Below are 26,831 nucleotides of genomic sequence, written 5' to 3'. Positions count from 1 at the left end.
AACCTTCCGCGCCGGAAGTGGGCGACCGGGCGGCCCGGCTGGCCGCAGTGCGCCAGGGCCTAGGCGGCTTTGGGGTGCAGGGCCAGCCAGGCTGAGAGGTGTGAGAAGGTCCAGAGGCGAACTCGAAGAGAAGCACCGGCTCCCGGAAGAGAAACCCGGCTCCACCTGGCCGGGAGGCGGCGCTCTGTGAAGATGGCAGGGCCCGAGCTGCTGCTCGACTCCAACATCCGCCTCTGGGTGGTCCTGCCCATCGTTATCATCACCTTTTTCGTGGGCATGATCCGCCACTACGTGTCCATCCTGCTTCAGAGCGACAAGAAGCTCACCCAGGAACAAGTCTCCGACAGGTCAGCGCCCTCCCCTCTCTGGCGACCTCACTGCCCCGTGTCCTTGGGCAAGAAAGTGCAGGGGTTATGTAAATTTGCCCGGGTTCACATCGCGCCCCCACGGGCTGGGTGATCTTGGCCGAGTTACCTCTGTGTTTTACTTTCGTCATCTGTAAAAGGAGGTTGATGACAGGACATGCCTCATAGAGCTAGCGAGGGGATTAAATGTTAGATAATGTCTGTATGTGCCTTTAGCCCAGGGCTTGTGACATAGTCAGTGCTCAAAAAAATGTTGCTGTTAACATTGTTGGGCTAGTCGCCAACCTTCGGTGGGCTTATCAGTGAACTATAGATAAAGTAGGTGTGATTATACTCGTTTTACCAAACTACTATGGTGGTCAGCTGAGACACTAAGTAACCAAGTGCTTTGCAAAGGTAAAACTACCACAGAGATGTGAGGAGTTGTTAACGATCAGTTTCCCTCCTGCAGTGGAGGCAGCTTCTTCCTCATGTGCTTCATTACAGTATTTATCTATGGAGAGAGGTAATTTGAGATGATTTTAGGTGGCATCCGGACCTGTGCCTCTGCCATATTAAAATAGAAAACATTTTTCAGTCAATCGTTCTGATTATTTTCGAAGACCATCTCAGGTAAATGCTAATATGTCTTTAACACTTCCCTGTCACTTATTAATCTCCCATTTTAAGAAAGATCAAGTCTCAGGTTCAGAACTTTCCACAGGCAGCAGTGTCCAGCTAAAATTTAATAATGTTGTTTTGTGTTTATTGTATTTATTATAACAGTTACTTTTCTCTTTGTGGCAAATAATAGTGGTTTTCCATTGGCTGGTAACTTAAAGGTTTCTTTTATGCTTATATAAGCAGAAAAAGGTGAAATATAAGAAATACCAAGTTTTTAATAGTTCAGGTACTAGGCAAATAAGACAACAATCATAACCATGGAATAAGAATGACTGAAGTTTGGGAAGCACTGCTTTATCGTTTCCAATTGTGCTTCTCAATTATGCTGAGAATAATAATAATAAACCAACATTTATTAAGCACTTATTCTATGCCAGGCATTATAGTAAGCACTTATATTCATTAACTTAGTTAAAATTCAGAGCAACTCTATGAGGTAGATGCTGTTGTCCCATTTTATAGAAACTGGGACTTAAGTTCTGTGGTCACACGTGGTGACATTCAGGACTTGAAGCCAAGTCTTCTGGTTCCCAAGTCTGGATCTCTTTCTACTATACCACAGCGGCCACTTCAATTATTTCTCTGTGACGTCAGTTTTAGAACTGATCAGAGCCAACCTCCTGGAGATAACCTTAAGAAGTCAGTTAAGGGGGCCGGCCCCATGGCTTAGTGGTTAAGTGCTCTCGCTCTGCTGCTGGTGGCCTGGGTTCCGATCCTGGGCGCGCACCGACTCACTGCTTGTCTGGCCATGCTGAGGCGGCGTCCCACATATAGCAACTAGGAGGATGTGCAACTATGAAGTACAACTATCTACTGGGGCTTTGGGGAGAAAAAGGGAAAAAAAGGAGGTGGATTGGCAATAGATGTTAGCTCAGGGCCAGTCTTCCCCAGCAAAAAAAAAAAAAACATAGAGGATTGGCATGGATGTTAGCTCAAACAAACAAACAAAAAAAAGTCAGTTCACCACAGAAGGGAAGGCAATAGAAAGATGCAAAGTGGAAAGAGGTCAGACATTCAGCATTTTTTTTTTATTGACATCAATAAATTGTTTTCATTTTATCTTGACAATAATATGAGATAATCCTGAACCCATTTTTACAGTTGAAGAAAAGGAAGCCTGGAGAAGTTAAGTAGCCTTCCCAGAATAACCAAAATAGTAAAATATTGTGCCCATACTTGAACCCAGATCAGTCTCACTCCCAAGTTCAATTCTTTTTACCAGGATTCCTGCTGTCATAGATTCTCTGCCACAATTTTCTGCTCCTGGTTCTCTCTGTAATTTCAGAGTGGTGGTTCTGAATGATATCAAACCCAAAGCTCCCTTTTCTTTTTTTTTTAAAGATTTTATTTATTTATTTTTTCCCCCCAAAGCCCCAGTAGATAGTTGTATGTCACAGTTGCACATCCTTCTAGTTGCTGTATGTGGGACGTGGCCTCAGCATGGCCGGAGAAGCAGCGCGTCGGTGCGAGCCCGGGATCCGAACCCGGGTCGCCAGCAGTGGAGCGCGCGCACTTAACCACCAAGCCACGGGGCCGGCCCAAAGCTCCCTTTTCTAACCCAGAATGGAATTCACAGTTCATGCAATCTACATACAAGAACATTAAGAAAAGAAAAAGCAACTTAATGCTCTAGTTGTAACCATCAGGAGAAATGAAAGGAAAATAATTTAATTTATATTTCGTAAGTCCTTGTGCACAAAGGTCCTAGAAGGTGTAATGCAGAAGTCAGGTGCATGCACGTAGCTATAAAATCGCCATAGTTGGGACAGGTTCAATTGTAAGCTGATACAATATGTTAGCTGCTTAGATATCACAGAAGGCAGTGCTGTCTTGGATGTAATTTTTCTAAATAGTGAACTACTCTTGATAAAGTTCTGAACAAAACAAAGTGCAGTTTTCCCAATATTTACTCAGTGGTTGCATACCTGGAAATTTAGACTATATAAAAAATCATCACCCCCTCCCCCACAAAAAGTAGAATTAGGCTTGAGGCTCAGATAGTTAAAAATAATTTGGTGAGATAGTCAAAAGTAGTGTGAAACATGGGACAGTTTTTTGTATTGCACGACTGTCTCCAGCATTGAGGGCTCCTTAGCATCCCTTACCCCTAACAAATGACAGTTATGTGCTCTTTCCACCCCATCATTTTGACAATCAAGAAAGTTCCACAGATTTCCTTAAGGCCCCCTAGAGGGCGGTACCACCACCATGGAGAACCACTGCTTTAGAGAAAACTCAACGTCTCTGGTCATAATTACTCCATCCCTTAAGTGAGGTAGTTGGATCATGCTAGCTCTGACATGGTGTGACTGTGCCCCACCAGGTCATCTTTTGAACTTGGGTGGAATGCTGAACTCATGATTCTGAACTGGCCAAAGTCCAAGGCAAAAAATGTTTTTCAGTTGCACGACATTCCTCTAAATACAGTCTTCCCTCGATATCTGCAGAGGATTGGTTCCAGGACACATACACACACACACCCCACCGCAGATACCAAAATCCAAGGATGCTCAAGTCCCTTGTATAAAACGGCTTAGTATTTGCATATAACCTGCGCACATCATCCCATATACTTTAAATCATCTCTAGATTACTTATAATACCTAATATAATGTAAATGCTATGTAAATAGTTGTTGTACTATATTGTTTAGGGAATAATGACAAGGAAAAAAGTCTGTCCGTGTTCAGTACAGACACAACCATCGTAGGCCTTTTTTTTTTTTTTTTCCTGTGAGGAAGATGAGCCCTGAGCTAACATCCATGCCAATCCTCCTCTTTTTGCTGAGGAAGACCAGCTCTGAGCTAACATCTATTGCCAATCCTCCTCCTTTTTCTGCCCAAAGCCCCAGTAGATAGTTGTATGTCATAGTTGCACATCCTTCTAGTTGCTGTTTGTGGGACGCGGCCTCAGCATGGCCGGAGAAGCAGTGCGTAGGTGCACGCCCGGGATCCGAACCCGGGCCGCCAGTAGTGGAGCACGCACACTTAACCACTAAGCCACGGGTCCGGCTCCCCATCGTAGGCCTTTTGGTCCGAGGTTGGTTGAGTCTGCAGGTGCGAAACCTGTGGATATGAAGGGCTGACTGGACAGTGTAAGTTTCCATTAGCCTGAATGATCACAAAATGGGACATTTGGTTTCATAAATGATTAAGCTTTTACTCAAAACTTACTAAAATTTTTCTAAAATGTATTAAACCCAAACTGGAGAATATGTAAATAAAATATATTAAACCGTATTTGGGGATAGAACGTATGTAAAAAGTGGTTCTCAAGCTTGAAGAATATACTGAGTCTCTGGAAAGAAAAAAACAAACACAGATCTTTAAGAATATGGAACTCTAGTTTGAGAAATACTGACTTTAAAAACTAAAGTTATGGGCCGGCCCCGTGGCTTGGTGGTTAAGTGAGCGCGCTCCACTGCTGGCGACCCGGGTTCGGATCCCGGGCTCGCACCGACGCGCTGCTTCTCCGGCCATGCTGAGGCCGCGTCCCACATACAGCAACTAGAAGGATGTGCAGCTGTGACACACAACTATCTACTGGGGCTTTGGGGGGAAAAATAAATAAATAAAATCTTTAAAAAAAAAACAAAAAAAACTGAAGTTATATTTTAAGAAAATGTCTTTCAGTTGCAAATTACCACCGCAAAAGAGAAGCTTTATCTTTATAACCAGTACAAGGACCTAAAAAGTATTAATGGAAATGAAAATGCAAAATTAAAAATTTTGTGTAGAATTTGCAGACCTCAGAGAATACATCAGGGGATCTCAGTTGAAGAAACTAAGTGTTTGGAATATACAGGATAGTTTAAGCTTGCCTTGGTTCATGGTTGAAATGCCTCAAGGTCATGATTCTCAACCCCAGGTCTACAAAATTACTCAGCAATGTAAATATAGGAGATCTAGCTGAATTTCTGTTGATTGCAGTGCCTGTAGAAGTCCCAAATTATCTACGGTGAACAAGTTTTTATTGATGACCCACCGTGTGCCCTGCCCTGTGCTGTATGCTGTAGGGTACAAAATAAGACAAGGTCAAGACCTTGCTCTCAGTGAGTTTTGGTCCAAGTGATAAAACATACAAAAAGGAAAATAACAGATACCATTAATGTAGTGCTTAGGATGTGCCAGCTACAGTGGTAATTACTTTAAATGAGATAATATATATGAAGAACTTAGCTTAAAATCTTTCAATATTTCCCTTTTGCTGTTTTTTTTAGTTGTGGTAGAATATGCATAACATAAAATTTAACATTTTAACTGTCTTTAAGTGTACAATTCAGTGGTATAAGTACATTCACACTGTTTTGCAACCATTACCAACATCCACTTCTGCAATATTTTCATCATCCCAAATAGAAACTCTGAACCTATTAAATAGTAACTCCCCATTCGTTCCCTTCTCCCTGCAGCCCCTGGTAACCACCATTCTACTTTCCGTCTCTATGAATTTGACTACTCTAGGGACCTCATGTAAGTGGAATCCTACAATATTTGTCCTTTTGTGTCTGGCGCATTTCACTTAGCATAATGTCCTCTAGAGTCATCCATGTTGTTACAAGTGGCAGGATTTCCTTCTTCCTCATGGCTGAATAATATTCCATTGTATATATATACCACGTCATCTTTATCCACTCCTCTATTGATGGGTGCTTAGGTTGTTTCCGTATTTTGGCTATTGTGAAGAATGCTGCAATGAGCGTGGCAGTACAGACACCTCTTTGAGATACTGATTTCATTTCCTGCAGATGTATACCCAGAAGTGGGATTGCTGAATCATATCGTAGTTCTATTTTTAATTTTTTGAGGAACTTTCATACTGTTTTCTGTAATGGCTGCACCAATTTACATTCCCACCAATAGGGTTTCCCTTTCCTTCCCCTTTTGCTGTTAAGCTAAAGATTAAAATACAGTGGAACCCTTAAAAGGGAAGGAAGTCCTGTCACATACTACAACATAGATGAACCTTAAGGACATACTAAGTGAAATAAACCAGACACAAAAAGATAATAACTATGATTCCACTTATGTGAGGTATCTAAAGTAGTCAAATTCATAGAAACAGAAAACAGAATGGTGGTTACCAGGGGCTGGGAGAGGGGGGGAAAAGGAGAGTTATTGTTCAATGGTTATAGAGTTTCAGATTTGTAAGATGAAAAGTTCTGGAGATCTGTTTCACAGCCAGGTGAATATACTTAATACAACTGAACTGTGCACTTAAATATGGTTAAGATGGTAAATTCTATGTTATGTGTCTTTTACCACAATTAAAAAAAAAATACAATGGAACCCACATGGCCCTGTAGAGTCTGGCCGTTTACACCTCTCAAGCCTCGTTTTCACCACATTTTCCATAGCTCTTCTTCTTCCAGCCATATTACTTTTCTCAGGTCTTCAGAGACACAGTGCTTCTTCCTGCCATAGAGCTTTTGCCCATGCCCTTCCCTCCAGCAAATTGCCATGTGAGTAATCTCTACTCATCCTTAAGATTCCAACTTAATGATACATCCTCAGCAAAGCTTTCTCTGAGATGTTGACTTGGTCAACAGACTCGGTCAAATGCCCATGTTATACGCTCCCATCATACCATCCATCTCTCCTTCCTAGGACATAAGAGGTGAATTTCACATTTATTCCTGTGGTTATTTGATTAATGTCTTTCTCCTCCACTAGACTTTAACCTTCATGAGATATTTCCGTTTTGATCACTGTTTTCGTATCACTTAACACAGTACCTGGCATTCAGAAGCTCAAGAAGTATTTATTCAATGAGAATAAATGTTATTGTACAGAATATGAATGGAGGTGTAGGGAATTTAAATGACTTGCACAAGATCACATAGCTAATAAGTGGCAGAGCCAGTATTTGAACCAATCTCTCCAACTCCAGAGCTTAAATTTTTCCCCATTGTTCTAGACCCAGTGCTGCTTAAACTGTCAGTGGTGAAGGACTAGTTTTTTGGTTTTTTAATTTTCAATCTATCACATATTCATGCTTTTGTAAAATATTTTGATCACATATTTGGATGTTGTGACAATGTCACGTTACTGTAAAAGTTTCTGAACCCTTATTCTTAATGTCTGTACTTATCTCATTACAGACCAGCACTGGTACGTAGGCCACACTTTGAGTAGTTTTAAACTAGCTCCCAGGGAACAGAACATATGACATGTCACCTCTGTAGGCCTGTGTATAGAGCAGTCAACCATACAGTATAACGAGGTCAAGAGGAGGAAAACCAGAGAGAATTCCATGAGGGTGCCAGGCATCAGGAAGAGTTTCATGGAGAAAGTGGGGCTGGAAGAAAGTGTTAAGGCCTGTGGGGTAGAATTGGTGAAGGAGAGGGGCACTAGAGCATTCCAAGGTATGGAGAAGCTAGAATATGCATCAGATGACACGGGACCCAGAGGGTGTGAACTGATTGCTTAGAGCAGGTGGTTTGTGCTGAGGAGTAGAGAGAATACCAAGAACAGTTTTCCTGTGTTCATTTCTGTCTGGGTTATTGTTTTCTTTTCTTTTCAAGAAGGATTTCTGTTAACTTAAGGGCTTTTTTTCCCCCCATTAAAACAACTTTTTAAAACCTAGAAAAAATTTGATCTCTATTCTGTTGGGTCTTTGTATCTTAATACCAGCGGTTTGTTGTATTGCACTCTATTATCTTTAATGATCAGTTATGTTCAAATATCACCAAATAATTTCATTTATTAATTCATTAAGTGTTTATTGAGAGCTTGCTAACTCCATCCTGCGTGGAATTTCTATTTGTTGTCTGTCGGATAACAACCCTGTCAAGTCCTGTACTCGTTTTTCTATGGAGTTTAAACAGTTCCTTCCTTATCCTCACCTTTCCTCCCTCCTCCTGCCCCCAAATCTTCTGAGTAACATCAGCTGCTACTCTTTTCACAGAGAAAGTTCCTTCTTAGCTCATTATAAAGTAAGAAAAAGCTGAGTGTAACATGCCAAACGTGCCTTCCTCAGAAATCTTTGATGTGCAGAAACACAGTCATTTCAGAAAAATGCTTTTTTGGAAACCTGATTGTTGGGTTAAATATATTATGTTGGTTTTAAAGATATTAGTGTTGTGTGAACAGTTTCCGCACAGGACCGTTGCCAGATAAGCCCTCTCTTGTGTTTAAATAGGTCTTCTACTTTATTCTCTCATTTTCTTAGAAGAAAATGTTTCGCTTTTAAAAATCTCATTGTCTTGGTTGTATTTTTCAGTCAAGTCCTAATTCGAAGCAGAGTCCTCAGGGAAAATGGAAAATACATTCCCAAACAGGTACTCATTTATCTGTTATTAAGAGCTCCACAATTCACTGTTGAGGGCAGTAGATATCTGACTGTTTTATAAGGGGACTCTTTGGGGAAAGCTGAAGGCTGGCAAGTCAGTAATGAAGCTGTGGCCTGGTGGTGTTTGCTGTCATTGTGACTTCATCCTTCTTAGGAAATTGTTTTTAAATGTGACTCAGCTAAAGTGTCAGGTTGGCTGCCAAGTAGGCTGCCAGCTCTGAGTGTAACAGCATATTCCAAGGGCCTTCTGACTAAGCCTCTGAGAAATAATTTGACAATTTGCTATGTCACAGTTTTATGACTTAAAAAGCTCTTTTTTTCTACTAGTCTTTCTTGACACGAAAATATTACTTCAACAACCCAGAGGATGGATTTTTCAAAAAAACTAAAAGAAAGGTAGTGCCTCCTTCTCCTATGACTGGTATGTTTATTCCCTCCTCTCATCTTTAAGGAAGATTTTTAACATGAGTTGGGGAAAGGAGGGCAGGGAGGATGTCGTTTTATTTAAGTGTTAAATTGTAGAAGATAGCAACCTAAGGGATCTTAGAGATCCTCTAGTACAGGGATCTATGGAAGTGAAGTTCTCTTTTTCAAATAAATCTTCTGGGGACCCCAGTGTAGAAAGTATATTTAGAAAAAGAGCCCTTGGCTGAGGGGTTGGGGAGGCTAGAGCCATTGTCCTTGGGTCTCTCCCCTTTGCTGTTCCTCAGGACCCAAGGCTCTGTGGCACACGGTTGTAAAAGCATTCCAGTCCCAGCTCCCACTGAGTACCTGGATCCCGTTCCTGACAGATGGCCCCCAGTTTCTGCCTGAATGAGGAGGAGCTCTCACTACTTCCTACCCAGACCAGCCATTTTCTTGTCAGACATCGTTGCTTGGCCCACCCTACACGTTTTGCTCTTAACAGATTGCTTACTTTCACTGATCCCAGTTGTGTGAAAAATACAGCACCTTTAAATAACACAAAATAGTTTTTTATTCTGTGTTGACTGTCCTCATTGTAGTACCCATTTCTCTAGGTGAGAGAAGCAGCTGTTTTAAACCCAGACAGAAGGTACTGGAATTGATTTTAATAAGTCTTTTAGAAAACTTACAAGAAACAAAAGACCAATAAATATATGAAAAGATACTTGACTTCACTAAAATCCATGGAATGCAAATTAAACAAGATGTCCTTTTTAGCCCAGTAAACTGGCAAAGATGGACAAGTTTGACCAAAGCCACTACTGTGGAGGTCATGGGAAGTTAGGCTGTTGCACTGTTGTCAAAAGACAGTCTGACAGTATCTGTCAATTTTAAACATTCGAACCCCTTGACCCAGAAATTTTTTTTTTTTTTTGTGAGGAAGATCAGCCCTGAGCTAACATCCATGCCAATCCTCCTCTTTTTGCTGAGGAAGACCGGCCCTGAGCTAACATCTATTGCCAGTCCTCCTCCTTTTTCTCCCCAAAGCCCCAGTAGATAGGTGTATGTCATAGTTGCACATCCTTCTAGTTGTTGTATGTGGGACGCCGCCTCAGCATGGTCGGATGAGCGGTGTGTCGGTGCACGCCCGGGATCCAAACTCGGGGCCACCAGTAGCGGAGCGCGTGCACTTAACCGCTAAGCCACGGGGCCAACCCCCAGAAATTCTTCTTAGTTTCTCCTACAGAAACACTTACATAAACATGCAGATTTATGTACATGATAGTTGTTGGCAGCATTGTTTATTGGCAAAAAAAAATTGGGAATAATCTGTAGGTCCACCCAAAAATGATGAGTGTGACCACACAGTGGAATCCTATGCAGACATCAAAAATAATGAGAGACATTATACCAATGTGGAAATACCATTCACAGTATAGTAATGTTTTAAATTAACAAGCAGAATAGCAAGCATAATATCCCTTTACTGTGTATACATAGAAACTATTGTGTGTATGTATATGTATATACATGTATAGGTATGTGTGTATATTTTTATTCATATATAAGGATGGAAGGATATGCAACAAACAGTTAAAAGTGTTTAGAGAGTGGGCTCAGAGGAACTGTCTACATCCTGTGTTTCTATGTCGTTCGAATTTTTTACATTGAACTTGGATTACTTTAGTTATCAAATGCATTAAAAATTTACAGAAAATCAGGAGGAAGTCCGTGCCGACAGTGGTAAAATGTTGTTCTCTTATGTTTTTAGATCCCACTATGCTCACAGACATGATGAAAGGCAATGTAACAAATGTCCTCCCTATGATTCTTATTGGTGGATGGATCAACATGACATTTTCAGGCTTTGTCACAAGTAAGTTACAGCGCCAGAAGACTTCAGGTTTATTTCATCTCTGATTCTTTCACATGGCCCTGTTCAGAGAAATCCAAGTGCCGCTATAAGATACTAATATCGTAGGTTCTGTGTTCTCTAATGGAAACTGATAGCATTCTTTGAACAAACAAATTTAATATGCTATGATTTTATGGCTCTTATCCCAAACTGATTGTAAGTTCATGAAGGATGCTTTTCTACTAATAGGTACTCGAATGAGTGGCTTGCTAGTTTGTATCCAAGACTAAACTGGTTGAGTAGGATGTGGGGAAGCCTATTTCTATCTTGACTTCATTTTCTAGGTGTTGGGGTCAGTCGTTGGTCTATTTGTTTATAAGTTGCTTGAATTTGGTTTGAATCCGTTTGGTTTTTTAGTAATGTAGTTCTCTGTGTGTATATATTCCACTTTGGGTTTAACAGATTAGTGCAAGCTTCTTTTCAGTTTGAGTCTCTGCTATTTTTTTTTTTTTTTTTGTGAGGAAGATCAGCCCTGAGCTAACATCCATGCCAATCCTCCTTTTTTTTGCTGAGGAAGACTGGCCCTGGGCTAACATCCGTGCCTGTCTTCCTCCACTTTATATGGGACACCGCCACAGCATGGCTCGATAAGCAGTATGTCAGTGCGCACAGGGGATCTGATCCCTGGGCCACCGCAGCGGAGCGTGCACTTAACTGCTACGCCACCGGGCTGGCCCCGAGTCTCTGCTTCTTAAGCAGTGGAGAAGCTGGAGTTGTTCATGTTCTATAGTACAGTGACATTTGACTGTTATTTCCTCAGAAATTGACACAGATTTCCTTGTGGAAATCATTTTCCAAACTCTGTATGGGACAGAGTTCCCAACTCCTCAGGGAAAGAATGTGTGTGTTCACATTTAAACTATTCTGAAAGTAAAGAAGCTAGGAATGATTGTGAACTTTTTCATTCTTCTTTGCAGCCAAGGTCCCATTTCCACTCACCCTCCGTTTTAAGCCTATGCTACAGCAAGGAATCGAACTACTCACATTAGATGCATCCTGGTAAGGGCTTTCTTTCATTTAATAAAAACAAACCAAAATCTAAAACCAGTGTCTCTTAAAGAACAGGACTTCCAGTTTGCATGCTTCACCGGAATAGGGTTTTGGAGTTTTTCTCATTGAAACGCCACTCAAAATGCCACAGGTGGATTAAGGCGACTTTTATATGAGTCTTGAAAAAGGATAGAAGGTGTCAGCCTCTTTTCTCTAGCTTCTTGGGGCTTAGGAGTGCAAGGATGGATGTGTCCACCCCAGAAAAGCTAAAATATAAAGCCAGGAACTCTGGCCAAGACAGACCTTTTAGCAATACCCTGGAGCTTATGGGAGTGGCTGTTTGTGTTATTTTTTCCAAAATACGTTACTGCAAGTAATAACATTAATCCTTTCCATCTGTACCAGTCACTGTGCTAGGTGTTTTCCATATGTTATTTTATCCTCATAGCAACCCTATGAAGTAAGTGGAGGAATTGAGATTTAACCACAAAGTCTGTCCAAATCCAGCACCCATGTCTTATTTACCATTTTATTTTTTATAGCAGAGTAATAAAACCCAAAATCTGAAAAGTTTTAGAACACTGCTACAGCATGTAGAACCCAGTGGTGCTTCTTCATGTGGTCTCTCCAGACTGTTTTGTCTATGGCTTCCCAGAGACTGGCATGAAAAAGAAGCCAGACAAGAGGAGGAAGGGGAGAATGGGCAGTGGTGGTCACCAGCAGGAATCTTGACTCATTCCTTAGTTTGAGCAGAACAGGCTCTGGTTGTGTGGGGAGCAGGACAGACCAGGCAAGGAGACTCTTGCCTGTGCACAGTTCCACTAGAGGAGAAAAGCTGTACTTCATATGAGTAGTATGATTTGATTAAACCTTGACTTTCCAGTCATATTTGGGCTAAACAAAAACTGCACGGGCTGGAGAAAAGCTTTTTTATCTTTTCTCAGCATCTGGGCATGTATGTGATTGACATGCTTGTGTGGACAAAGGAGACTAGAACCCAGGTGTACAACTAGCTGACTATTAGATACAGATCTACAGCATTATGTACAGATAGGTCGTTTACCTACCTGCAACCCGATGGAGTAACCAGAATAGGCCCCTGCTGTTGTGTAACCCAAGTGTTAGAATGAAGTGTAGATTTCTTCCCTGTATCATTTCTCATACTCCTTTTAGTTTTTATTATATGCAAGCATATTTATTTTATGGGGGCAAGATGGGAAACCTAAGCTAAGGAAAGCTTCCGTGATAAAGTTCAAAAGTTGGAATGGCTTCCCCAATAGCTGCAGTCTTCAGTATGTACGTGTTTCCTGAAAGCCATCTCTAATCCTTAATTGTCAGTATGAAGCTCACCAACACTTGTGATTTCCTTTAGAGAATGGGATTCAGGACAGGAGGCCTCTTTCAATTTTTATTTTATGTACTTCTGTGTTGTTTGCATTTATTATATATAACAAGTGTGTATTGTTTTTATAATTAAAAACAATAAATGGCTTGAAAACTCATGTAGAAAGGAAAATTAAATTAAACAAAGCTTATGTTCCCTGATAAAATGAAGAACACCAGTTGTGAGTTTTGTTCCTGCTACTGAATGCAGAAGAATTTATTGTATAGCTGTAAGTAAGAGTTTGCCTGCAGAGAGCTGTAACTGTGAGACTGCTTTCGTAACTTGTATTTCTTCTTTGGTTGTGCTTTGGATGAATACAGCCTACCCCAGGTGATTTCTTTACGTACTCTGAACAATGGGTGGTAGAAAAGCGTGAACTACATTAATTCTGAAATAACTACTTATGTTGTCTCACTTTTGCTTTGCTAGGGTGAGTTCTGCATCCTGGTACTTCCTCAATGTCTTTGGGCTTCGGAGCATTTACTCTTTGATTCTTGGCCAAGATAATGGTAAGAAGCACATCAGGTTTAATAAGCAAATACTTCAATGGATGAACCATTCATGACAGTGCCAGAAAAATCATATAGGCTGTGCTATTTGTTAGCATAATCAAATACAATGCTTCATTCCTTAAACTTGTTCTTAAATTTCTGAAGTATTCCAAGAGTCTTAAAATTCCAGGGTCAGACTGCAGTTCTGAATTCTCCTTGGCAATCGCGTGGACAATATCTAGTTCCCTGAAATCTGACACCGTCATGTGAGGAGCGGCACCAGCCGTGCACTCCTGTGAACCTGCAGCTGCGAGAAGACTGGTTTATCAGTTAGGTCATTGGCTGCAGTTCCTGCCAGTCCCAGTCCTGGCTCTCTTGCTTAATGGTGGGGTCCTTGGGCACGTTACTTAACGAGTCTAATCCTCTGTTGGCTTATCTGTAAAACAGGACCTTAATAATTAACTTCAGAATTTGTTATTAGGAGTGGATGAGGGAGAATATGTAAAGCACTTAGTGAAGTACCTAGCATGCAGTCGTGGCTCAGTAACTGGTGGCTGTTGTTATTGTTGTTTAAATTTAAAATAAAGTTTAGTGCTTCCTGTAGTTATCTTTCTTCTCCTGCTATTATCATCCCCATTTCTCAGAATAGGTAAAGTGACTTCCCCGGTGTCGCATAGCCACTGTGTAACAGGGCCAGTCAGTGAAGCTGTCATGTGGTTCTCTAATCCCCTGCCAGCATCTGTAAGTGTTGTGTAAGGACTGCTCTTCCTCGAGGGTGCGGTGTGCTTGCTGAGCCCTGGCACTCATGGACTGTCTTGTGCTGCAGCTGCTGACCAGTCACGGATGATGCAGGAGCAGATGACTGGAGCCGCCATGGCCATGCCCGCAGACACCAACAAGGCTTTCAAGGTACACTCGCTTCTCTTCCAGCTGCACTGAAGCTCCAAAAGGCGTTACCAGAGAGTTACTTTATTTATTTATTTATTTATTTATTTATTTATTTTATTTATTTATTTTTTTTAATTCTTAACTGTAAGCATATATTTAGATTTTATTTATTTTATTTTTTCCCCCCAAAGCCCCCAGTAGACAGTTGTATGTCATAGCTGCACATCCTTCTAGTTGCCGTATGTGGGACTCGGCCTCAGGATGGACGGAGAAGTGGTGCCTCGATGCGCACCCGGGATCTGAACCCGGGCCACCAGCATCGCAGCGCGCGCACTTAACCACCAAGCCATAGGGCCGGCCCGAGAGTTACTTTAAAGAAGGGTTCCCTGAAGTGGGTGTACTATGTATGGTTCCATCGTTTAAATTTAAATTTAGCAAAACTGTATTTTAGTTTACATGTCTCTTATTCCTGAGACAGAATCATCTGTTAAGTAAATTAGAGATTCTTAGTACTTTCTGGTTTTCAAATGCTCACCCAAATTTAATCCACACTGTAAATGAAGCTGTAAAAACAGTCCAATTGTTACCAGATTCACCTCACTCCAGTGGGACTCCAACCCATGTTCAGAGGAGCTCCAGGGAGGGGCCCACGGGTGGGTCTCCTACCCGCAATCCATCCCTTCCTTGGAGTGTTCCTTCCTGTTTGGTGCTGCGGATTTGAAACGAAACTGAAGCTGAGCGGTTAATGGCACAAGCTTTTATTCAATGGCCAAAGAATGGAGAAGTGGGAACTAGGTTCACAAATCAACTTCTCATTTAGTCATATCCTGCCATTGCCGTGGCAGTTGTAAACTGTCATGGCGCTGGTGGGTGTGTTATGTAGCATGGTAATGTATTACAGTGAGCTGTGGGTCTGTGTCCGGTCAAGTCAGACTGCCATGTTGTCTTCACCTGGTTTTAACTTGTTTTGACTATATGTCTCAGCCATCTCCTCCTTCCTCTTGTTGTGGTTTCCTGTAAGCTGAAGAAAATGTGTTAAGTGTGTTCTGAGCAGGGTTGTGGTTAATGTCTTATGGGGCTAGGGGCTGGGTTAACACAATCAGAGATACCAGGTAAACATTTGGATTTTTTTTTTTTTTTTTTTTGGTGAGGAAGATCAGCCCTGAGCTAACATCCATGCCAATCCTCCTCTTTTTGCTGAGGAAGACCGGCCCTGAGCTAACATCTGTTGCCAATCCTCCTCCTTTTTTTTTCCCTTTTCTCCCCAAAGCCCCAGTAGATAGTTGTATGTCATAGTTGCACATCCCTCTAGTTGCTGTATGTGGGACACGGCCTCAGCATGGCCGGACAAGCAGTGCGTCGGTGTGCGCCCGGGATCCAAACCTGGGCCACCAGTAGTGGAGCGCATGCACCTAACCACTAAGCCACGGGGCCGGCCCCCAACATTTGGAATATTTTGAACTTTTCTGAACCGTGTAGACATCATACATAAATTTCATTAAAAAAAATCAGTACTTAGAGCCTTTTCGTGAAACGATTCTGGAATTTATAAAATCCACTATAATTTTTGTACAGCAAAATCTCACTAAGTTTTCATGATAAAAACTAGAAATAGAAGGGAACTTGTTCATCTTAATGAAAGGCATCTGTGGAAAAACCCATAGCTAACATCATACTCATACTGACAAACTTTTCCCCTAAAATTAGGAACAAGACAGGATGTCCACTCTTGCCACTTCTATTCAACATTGTACTGGATGTTCTAGCCAGGGCAGTTACGCAAGAAAAAGAAAGAAAAGGCATCCAGATTAGAAAGGAAGAAGTAAAACTATCTCTGTTTGCAGATAACATGGCCTTACATAGAGAATATCCTAAGGAATCCACAAAAAAAAACTATTAGAGCTGATAAAACAAGTTCAGCAAGGTTTTAGGATACAAGGTCAATATACAAAAATCAATTATATTTTTACATATTGATAATAAAGAATCTGAAAATGAAATTAACAATTTCATTTACAATCGTATCAAAAATAATAAAATATTTAGGAATAAATTTAACAAAAGAAATACAAGACTTGTACACTGAAAGTTACGAAACGTTGCTGAAAGAAATTAAAGAAGACTTGAATAAATGGAAAGACATCCATGTTCATGAATTAGAAGACTTAATATTGTGAAGATGGCAATACTCCCAAAATTGATCTACGGATTCAACACAATCCTTATCAAAATTCCACCCTACCTTTCTTGCAGAAATTGACAAGCTGATTCTGAAGTTCGTGGATGAAAATGCAAGGGACCCAGAATAGCCCAAATAATGTTGAATAAGAACAAAGTTGAAGGACTCACACTTCCTGATTTTAAAACCTTCTTCAGAGCTACAGTAATCAAGATTATGTGGGACTGGCATAAGGACAGACATATAGATCAGTAGAATAGAATTGAAAGCTCGGAAATAAACCCATACTTGAAGATCAGTTGACTTTCGACAGAAGTGCCAAGACAATTCAATGGGGGAAAGAATAGTCGTATTGCTTACTGGGTACAGAGTTTCTGTTTCAGAGGATGAAAAATTTTGGAAATAGATAGTGGTGATGATTTACAACATTGTGAGTGTAATTAATGCCACTGAATTGTATACTTACAGTGGTTAAAAGTGGCAAATTTTTATGTTATATATATATATCTTACCATAGTAAAAAAGTAAACATTTTTTTAAAAAATAAAAACTTTTAAATAGGTCAAAGACCTAAAATAAGAACTAAAACTATAAAACTCTTAGAAGAAAACATAGGTCTAAATGATTGTGACCTTGGATTAGGCAATGACTTTTAGATATGGCGTTAGAAGTACAGGCAACAAAAGGAAAAATAGATAAATGGGACTTTGTCAAGACGAAAACTTTCATACTTCGAAGGACACTATCAAGAAAGTGAAAAGACAACCCACAGAATCTGAGAAAATGTTTGCAAATCATGTATCTGATAAGGGTCTAGTATTCAGAATACAGAACTCAACAGTAAAAGGACAACTCCGTTAAAGAATGGGCAAAGGTTTTTGTTTTGTTTTGTTTTTTTTAATAATTTTATTTATTTATTTATTTTCCCCCCAAAGCCCCAGTAGATAGTTGTATGTCATAGCTGCCATCCTTCTAGTTGCTGTATGTGGGATACGGCCTCAGCATGGCGGGAGAGGCGGTGCGTCAGTGCACGCCTGGGATCCGAACCCGGGCCCCCAGCAGCGGAGCGTGCGCACTTAACCGCTAAGCCACAGGGCCGGCCCATGGGCAAAGGTTTTGAATAAACATTTCTCCAAAGAAGATACACAGATACCCTATAAGCTCATGAAGAGATGCTCAACATCAGTAGCCATCAGGGACATGCAAATCAAAACCACAATGAGATGCTACTTCATACCCACTCAAATGGTTATACTAAAAAAGGTGGATGATAACAAGTGTTGACAAGGATGTGGAGAAATTGGAACCCTCATCCATGCTGGTAATGGTGCAGCCACTTTGGAAAGCAATTTTTAGCCTTTCCTCAAAAAGTTAAACGTAGTTACCATATGACCCAGCATTTTCACTCCTAGGCAAATACCCAAGAGAATTGAAAACATGTCCACACAAAAACTTAATACAAGAATGTTCAGAGCACTATTCATAGTAGTCAAAAAACAGAAACAATCCAAATGTCCATCATCTGATGAAGAGATAAACAAAATGGAACATTTTGGAATATTTGTATAGTGTATGGACAATTAAATGTATAAAATGGAATATTATTCAGCTATAAAAAGGGATGAAGTATAAATCATGCTACAACAGGGAGGAGCCTTGAAAACATGCTAAGTGAAAGAAACCAGTAACAAAAGGCCGAACATGTCCAGAATAGATGAATTCAAAGATACAGAAAGAAAAGAAGTAGTTGCCAGGAATTGGGGGAGGGAGATAATGGGGAGTGTCTCCTCTTTGATATGGAGTTTATTTTTGTGGTGATCAAAGTGTTCTGGAATTAGATGGTGGTGATGGTTGCACATCTTTGTGAATAAACTAAAAACCACTAAATTGTACCTATTAAAAGGTGAATTTTATGGCATGTGAATTATATTTTCAAAAACCCCACAGGGCCGGCCCCATGCCTTAGCGGTTAAGTGCACGCGCTCCGCTGCTGGCGGCCCGGGTTCGGATCCCGGGCGCGCACCAATGCACCGCTTCTCCGGCCATGGTGAAGCTGTGTCCCACATACAGCAACTAGAAGGATGTGCAGCTATGACATACAACTATCTACTGGGGCTTTGCGGGAAAAAAAATAAATCAATAAAAAAAAAAAAAAAAAAAGTTTAAAAAACCCCACAGCCATGAGCTAGCATTTGTATTGAATATTGAATTTCATAAAGTATTTTTTTAAAACCCACTAAAGGCAAGAGTAGTCAGCATTGATAGACTGTTTGAGAAATGTAATTATTTCCTAGCTCTCGTGACCTTGAACAAAGTATTTTACCTTTCTTAGCTTTAGTCTCCTTGTCTGTAAGTTGGGGTGGGGTGGACAGGGTGGATAGCAGCACCTACCTCTTAGGATCGAATGAGCTTCTGCATGTGAATAGCTTAGCCCAGCTCCTGGCCCAGAGTGGGTGCTCACTGAAGGTCAGCACTGTTCTTGGTAACAGCCCTGGTGTCCCCTTCCTTTGCAGACAGAGTGGGAAGCTTTGGAGCTAACGGATCACCAGTGGGCACTAGATGATGTCGAAGAGGAGCTCATGGCCAAAGACCTCCACTTTGAGGGCATGTTCAAAAAGGAATTACAGACCTCTATTTTTTGAAGACCAAGCAGGGTCTCTGTCAGGAACTCGGAGTAGTGCTTAACCTTGTAACTGTTGTTTGAGCTGGAGCCTCTCGGAATAAAAAGGAGGATTGTTCTTCTCTGAGCTGGGTTCTCCTTCAAGTGTGAAACTGGAGGAAGGATGAGGAATGTGTGCTGTGTGACTTACTTGTAAACAGCTATTTTTAAAATGTTTTAAGTTTTCCTTCTGGTGACTCTAGTAATGAAAGAGAAAGAGGGGGAAGTCAAGCTGGTGATAATATATAAAACTCAGCAAAAATTCAGTCTTTGGAAAAAGCATTATCAATTATACCTAATTATTATGTACAGTCAGCCTGACTTCTAACCACAGTAAACTGTTTTCTTGGGATCCAAGCACCCTGTGCTTTACTTTTAATTTTTCGTTAGTATTTTTATAACTTTCATTATACAAATAGTACATTTTCATTACTGAAAGTTTTGGAACTATGGATGAGCAAAGTGAAGTTCCCTGTGTTGTTCATTTTGAGCCTACAGAATGACATAAAGGGCAAATGTGTCAAAACCTTATTCAAATAAACTCTTTTCAGAGTCAATACCCAGGGCCGGGACAGACTTAGCAAACCTTCTGCAGCTCTTAGTGCTGTCCAGTGAACGTCAGTGACCCTGAGGCACTGCCAGATTCTCACATGCCTTTGGGACCATCAAAGACAGGTTAAACAATGCAAGGCCTTGATGTGGAGTTCAGAATAGATCAAATCCAGTGACAAATCAATGGTGCTCTACTGTATATGGCTACTTGGTTGAACAAAAGACCTCATTGCCCAGTTATTCTGGATAAGCGAGAGTTTACATATTGCTGTAAGAAGAGAAGAAGGGTGATTGCTGGCAGACACATATCTAAGGGTTGTGTCAGGAACCCTGTGTCAATATGACAGGAATAATTCTGCCTGGATTAACTCTCCCAGGAAAGTGGCAAGGTGCCATTTCTGTACCAAGAGGCGAACGTAATGTGCATGTTGAGCACTGTAATCAAGAACAAACATCTCTTGGGGCCGGCCCTGTGGCGCAGCGCTTAAGTGCGCACTCCCTGCTGCTGGCAGCCTGGGTTCGGATCCTGGGCATGTACCACACCACTGATCAGGCCACGCTGTGGCGGCGTCCCATATAAAGTAGAGGAAGATGGGCACAGATGTTAGCCCAGGGCCAATCTTCCTCAGCAAAAAGAGGAGGATTGGCATGGATGTTAGCTCAGGGACAATCTTCCTCACACACAAAAAAAAGAACAACTCTTAACTCTACAAATTAAACTACCCTGTTTTCTCTTCTTTGCCCATAAAAATGTTGCCTCTGTGGGTCACTTAACAGCTTTCTGCCAACAGTTATGAGTATCTATTGTGGACCAGTGCTGGAGAGTCTAAGATGAAAAGGTGTGACCCTTGCCCTCAAGGAACTCATAAGAGAGGCACATAAGAAATTGGTGGTTCTGAACCCTTTTTTGGGTCACAGAACCTCTTTGAGAATCTGGTGGAAGCTCTGACGCTCCCCTCCAGAGTAGTGCACATGGGCACAGACACACAGATTTCCTGGGTAACCCAGGATGTTGATAGGCCCTCTAAAGCCTATTCAGAGTGACCCACAGACCCAAGGTAAGAAACGCTGATATTTAAATAGCTGCTTAAACAAAATATTAAAGGAACAAGGGTTCACGGGAGAGCTAACCTTTGACCTGGGCCTAAAAGAGTTCTGCAGTGTGGAAGGGCATCCCAAGCAGAGGGAACAGAACCAGCAAAGGCCCACAGATTAAAATGTCCACAGTTCATGGCACCCCAGGAAGTGGGGGTCACGTGGTATATACGGAAAGGTCCAGGTGGGGCTGGAAAGCAAGCAGTAACTGGCGACTGAGTGATGTCACCCTCGTTCCTACAAGGCATCCTCAGCATTTCAGTCTGCCTCTTGGCTCACACACAATTTGTCTTTTTCCCCGTAGCAGAGGTGGGTGGGTGAAGTGTGTGAGACTTTCCTGACCCATCGTGTTGGTGGTGAATGCACGTGTCCTTGGCACCAACAAGTCAAAGGGAAAAGCCAGGTTTGTTGTAGCAAGTTCTTCCCAGAACCCGCACACAAGTTCAGGGAGCAATGCTTATCGTGTGTGTTTCTTGGTGTTCAATTTGGGCCAAGCTACTCAATGAGCATTTTACCTTTTCCATCAACCTGAACTTATCACCAAAACCGTTTAGGACCATCTGAAATGTCCACTTACTGATCATAGTATAGAAGGTGCCTTGCATGGAAGGCTAAATATTGACAGTCAACTGCACAACAAAACTCAGAAAAATAGTGATGACTTAGATTTGAGGAGAGTAGGTAAACCTGCACTTAGGGGCAAAAGTCAGTGTGGTTCTTCTGTTTGGTCTATAAGGAATGTGATGGCCATATGTGTATGTGAAAGACCTGGAGGATTACTAACTGTGCGAAATATTGCAGTTGCAAGTGACAAACTGAACTCAACCTGGCTTAAGCAATTTAAAAAAAGGAATACAATTGGCTCAATAGCTAAAATGTCCAATGGTCAGTTGGCTGCAGGTACAGCTGGATCCAGGTCCTCAAGTGATGTCATTGGGATTCAGTTTCTGTATCAAGTCAGCCTTTTTCTTTTTTTTTTTTTTAATTTTATTTATTTATTTTTTCCCCCAAAGCCCCAGTAGATAGTTGTATGTCATAGCTGCACATCCTTCTAGTTGCTGTATGTGGGACTCGGCCTCAGCATGGCCAGAGAAGTGGTGCGTCGGTGCGCGCCTGGGATCCGGACCCAGGCCGCCAGCAGCGGAGCGCACACACTTAACCGCTAAGCCATGGGGCCGGCCCAAGTCAGCCTTTTTCTATTCTCAGGCAGTCTGTCTTCTCATGGAGACACCAGCTTAGTAAAGCCAGTGAAAAGAAGGCACCCGTTTCTGAAAAATTTCGTTAAAAATCAGGATAATTTTCCTGATTTGGATTACATGCAAATTCCAGAAACTGCTTAGCCCCAGCTAGGCTACAAGGACTGAAGGTGGGATGGGGTGATTCCCTAAAGGAAAACCGGGGTGCCGTTGCCAGAAGAAAGTGGCATGGGTACCAGGCAAGAAAAAAAAAGTATTTTACCCTTTAATCACCCAAACTGTCTCGAATGTTCCCAAAAGGAGCTACTGCTCCTGTCTAGTAGGCAATGAAGTCTGCAAACATTTACTGGATTTCTGCAATATGCCTAGTGCCATGCTAGATATTTTCAGATCTTTCTGTTCACTCAGCAAACATTTATTGACCATCTGCCAGACGCTGCACATGAACAAGCTGCACTCCCAGACCTTAAGAGCCTGGCCTAGGGCCGGCCCTGTGGCTTGGTGGTTAAGTGCGCGCGCTGCAATGCTGGCGGCCCGGGTTCGGATCCCGGGTGCGCATCGAGGCACCACTTCTCCGTCCATCCTGAGGCCGAGTCCCACATACAGCAACTAGAAGGATGTGCAGCTATGACATGCAACTATCTGCTGGGGCTTTGGGGGGAAAAAATAAAATAAATAAAATCTTTAAAAAAAAAGAGCCTGGCCTACTGTGTCCCGGGCATGACGGGGGTCTGAGGGGGGCTGTGGGATGTCCTGCAGGCCATCCAGCCAGCCTGGGGCGTCAGGGAACGCTTCCCAGCTCAAGTGTCATCTTGAGATGGAAATATATTCAGAGCCAGAGAAATATGTAAGGAAAGACTATCGCAGGCAGAGGTGACAATGTGTGCAGGGTCCCAAAAGCAGATGTGCTGGTGTTTTCATGAAACTGAAACAAGACCCGGATGACCCTCAAGTGTAGAGAATAAAAAGACGTGATGAGCGTTGGGTTGGACACTAAATGGGTGAATGGTATGGCATGTGAATTATACCTGAATAAAGCTGCTTAAAAAGATGTGATGAGATGAGGCAGCAGCACAGCCAGATGGCAGTGAGCTTTTAAGTCATCCCTCGGAGGCAAACTTGATGCTGGAGTGGCAGCAGAGAGCCTTTGGGAGAGGCTGATATGAAGGGATTGCTGCTGGCAGGAGAGGAATGGAGGGTAAAGTGGGCCTAGGGTGTTAGGGGGAGAGTGACATGGCAGCCAGGTCAGAGGAGTGCAGGCGTGGAGTTGAGGCCAGTTGCACGATTAACTCCTGCTTTCTTGCACCAACTCAGTGCTTTGCATAAAACACTCCCCTCTCTGGGCCTCCTCTCCCGGTCTGTGAAAATGAGATAATACAGTGCTGCCACTTTGGAAAACAGTCTGGCACTTCCTCCAAAAGTTAAACGGGCCAGCCCGGTGGTGTAGTGTTTAAGTTCGTGGCGCTCAGCTTCAGTGGCCCGGGTTCGCGGGTTTGGCTCCCAGGCATGGACCTACACCACTTGTCAGCCATGCTGTGGCAGTGACCCACATACAAAATAGAGGAATACTGGTGCAGATGTTAGCTCAAGGCTAATCTTCCTCAAGCAAAAAAGAGGAGGATTGGCGACAGATGTTAGCTCCGGGTGAATCTTCCTCAGGAAAAAAAAAAAAAGTTTCCGTATGATCCAGCAGTTCCACTCCTAGATGGATATATACCCAAGAGAAATGAAATCATTTGTCCACACAAAAACTTGTACACGAATGTTCATAGCAGCATTATTCCTAATAGCCACAAAGTAGAAGCAACCCAAATGGCCACCACTGATGAATGGATAAGTAAAATAGGCTACATCCATACAATGGAGTATTATTCAGCAATAAGAAAGAATGAGGTGCTGATATAACCTGGGACACAGATGAACCTTGAAGCATACTACATGAAAGAAACTAATCATGAAAGACTGCATGTACCATCCTATTTTTTATGAAAAGTCCAGAATAGGCAAATCCGTAGAGACAGAAGGTAGATTAGTGGTTGCCGGGGGTTGAGGGGAGGAGAATGTGGAGTGATTGCTAATGGGTACAAGTTTCTTTTTGGGGTAATGAAAATGTTCTAAAATTGAATGTGGTGATAGTTGCACAACTTTGTGAATATACTAAAAAATAGTGAATACTACACCTTAAATAGGTGAATTTTGTGTATGTGAATTATATCATTAAAGCTGTTAAGGAGGGGAGGGAACAATAGGCCCTTGGAAGCTGACATTGAGATCTCTCATGATCATGGCTATGAGAGGCTTTTGTAGGCTATCCAGACTGCAGATGGGGGGCATCGAGGAGACCCCTGCAACTACTGGGTGCAGAGGGCTCTCGGGTCAGCCAGTGTGTTCCTGAGCCTGTCCTGTGCTTTAACCCCCAGTGCTGCCAACCCTCCTGCTGACCCTGCTCTCTCTTTGGTCCCACCTCCCTTCCAGGTGTCCTGGCTCTGCCTCACTGGAGACAGCCTGGGAAGATCAGTGGGGTTCAGAAACCTGGCTTCTGGGGCCGGCCCCGTGGCGTAGAGGTTAAGTGCACGAGCTCCGCTGCTGGTGGCCCAGGTTCGGATCCTGGGCACGCACCGACGCACCACTTGTCAGGCCATGCTGTGGCGGTGTCCCACATAAAGCGGAGGAAGATCGGCGCAGATATTAGCTCACAGCCAGTCTTCCTCAGCAAAAAGAGGAGGATTGGCATAGATGTTAGCTCAGGGCTGATCTTCCTCACAAAAAAAAAAGAAAGAAAGAAAGAAACCTGGGTTCTGTGTCTGTGCCCCTCCAAGGTGGGCTAGTACCCAATAAATAAAACATTTTATTCCTGCAGTTAGCTCACACAATGCACAGCCAGCCCTATGCAACCTTTTCCTTTCTCCTATTTCTTTGTGAATTTCTTTTTCATTTTTAATTTTTTATTATGGAAAATTTCAAATATATGCGAGAGTGGAGAGAATAGTATAATCATGTAGCTATCACCCTGCTTTAATAATTGTCAATATTTTGCCAATCTTTCATGTATCTTCCAAACTCACTTTTTTTCTGGAATGTTTTAAAAGTAAATCCCAGGGCCGGCTCCGTGGCTTAGCGGTTAAGTGCGCGTGCTCCACTGCTGGCGGCCTGGGTTCGGATCCCGGGCGCGCACCGACGCACCGCTTCTCCAGCCATGCTGAGGCCGCGTCCCATACACAGCAACTAGAAGGATGTGCAGCTATGACATACAACTATCTACTGGGGCTTTGGGGGAAAAAATAAATAAATAAATAAAATTATTAAAAAATAATAATAATAAAATAAAAGTAAATCCCAGATACAATATCATTTTACACATAAATATTTTAATAAGTACCTCTAACAGATAAGGAATTTTTTAAACATAACTCACAATGCCAATATCTCACCTAATTAGACATTCTTTTTTTTTTTCTTTCTGGTGAGGAAAATCAGCCCTGAGATAACATCTGTTGCCAATCTTCCTCTTGTTTTTTTTTTTTGCTTGAGGAAGATTGTCCCTGAGCTAACATCTGTGCCCATCTTCCTCTGTTTTGTATATGGGACACCGCCACAGCATGCCTTGATGAGCAGTGTGTAGGTCTGCACCCAGAATCCAAACGTGTGAACCCCGGGTCGCTGAAGCAGCGCGCGAACTTAACTGCTACACCACCAGGCTGGCCCCTAGACATTCTTCAGTATTTTCTAAGGCTCAATCCACGTTCAAATTTCCCCAATTATCTTAAAATGTACGGTTGGTTTGTTTGAATGAGGATCTCAATGAGGCCCCCACATGGCATTTGATTGCTGTGTCTCTTAAGTCTCTTTTATAACAGTTTCTCCTCCCCTGCCTTTTTTTAAAGCCATTTCTTTGTTGGAGAAACCACGTGTTTGTTCTGTAGAATTCCATGAGTCTTTTTTGAAGTGTTGTTATCTGGATGGGAAATCAAATCTTCAGATTGTTTTTCACTTCAAGGAAAGATTAAGGAGAATAAATTAGTGATAGATGCATAGAAAAGTAAGCAAATAAAAAACCAAGCAATACTTACCCCAGGTAAAACAGAGCGTCTAGCAATGGCATTATAATCACAGTACACTTCTTGAATCAGCTTGAACAATTGTTCACGATTCTAGTATTGTAAGTACAGAATAATGATATAAACAAAAGCAGGACAAGAAATGTGGAACGTGATATGAGTTAAATCTTCATATTCCTTAGTAGTAGTCAATAGGTAAAATCTAAAACTGAAAACATAATCAACATTAGCAGTGTAAGTCTGATGCTTAAAAAACAGATATAAAAACTGAAGAAATAGCCAGAAATGCCAGGAAGAGTGGAGAGGCATTGGCAGTAAGAGGGGATGGAATGGGGAACGGCTGATTTTAAAGTCTGTAAAGATATATCTTCTTAAAGAGATGAGGTTCAGCCAGCTGGTGTCTGGGGAGGCGACACTCGGAGAAAGAATGAGTTAAGACTCCAGGACCCCTGAGGCCTAACGTGGCTAGTGTGGGGAAAGAGTGGGACTCGCCGTGCCCTCGGAGGCCAGGATGTCTGGCACAGCACAGAGAGGGTGCGCCAGGCTGCACGGTCTCCCACCTGTTTCACCCTTTGTCTCTTCGCTCGTGCCTGCCACAGTGACCAGCCAGAAGGAAAATGCCAGCCAGCTGTCCGGGGCCTTGTCTAAGGAGGAGACTTCGTCATCACCAGCCACATCACCTTTGCCTTTTCCTTCCCTCT

The 26,831-nt window shown here is 42.2% G+C and overlaps 1 protein-coding gene across 2 annotated transcripts; it reads left to right on the top strand.

The window, feature by feature from the left end:
- Window positions 1-9: 9 nt before the first annotated feature.
- Window positions 10-26,824, top strand: EMC3 (ER membrane protein complex subunit 3). 2 transcript variants are annotated; one of them, XM_087431484.1, is made up of 8 exons: window positions 10-347; window positions 8,250-8,307; window positions 8,646-8,739; window positions 10,495-10,599; window positions 11,556-11,637; window positions 13,442-13,521; window positions 14,330-14,412; window positions 26,730-26,824. In XM_087431484.1, the coding sequence occupies exons 1-8, from the start codon at window positions 193-195 to the stop codon at window positions 26,730-26,732; spliced, it is 660 nt and encodes a 219-aa protein (XP_087287610.1). In that variant the 5' UTR covers window positions 10-192; the 3' UTR covers window positions 26,733-26,824. The 2 variants fall into 2 exon arrangements, with proteins under 2 accessions (XP_087287610.1, XP_087287609.1); XM_087431483.1 differs by lacking the exon at window positions 26,730-26,824 and adding an exon at window positions 19,084-19,317 and having other exon boundaries at window positions 11-347.
- The last annotated feature ends 7 nt before the right edge of the window (window positions 26,825-26,831 follow it).

The sequence above is a fragment of the Ceratotherium simum genome, chromosome 5 (assembly GCF_057802395.1).
Source record: "Ceratotherium simum simum isolate JZ-2026a chromosome 5, ASM5780239v1, whole genome shotgun sequence".
In the NCBI taxonomy this organism is placed as follows: domain Eukaryota; kingdom Metazoa; phylum Chordata; class Mammalia; order Perissodactyla; family Rhinocerotidae; genus Ceratotherium; species Ceratotherium simum.
The sequence above is the reverse complement of the archived record's forward strand: the minus strand, read 5'-3'. Positions and strand labels throughout refer to the sequence as shown.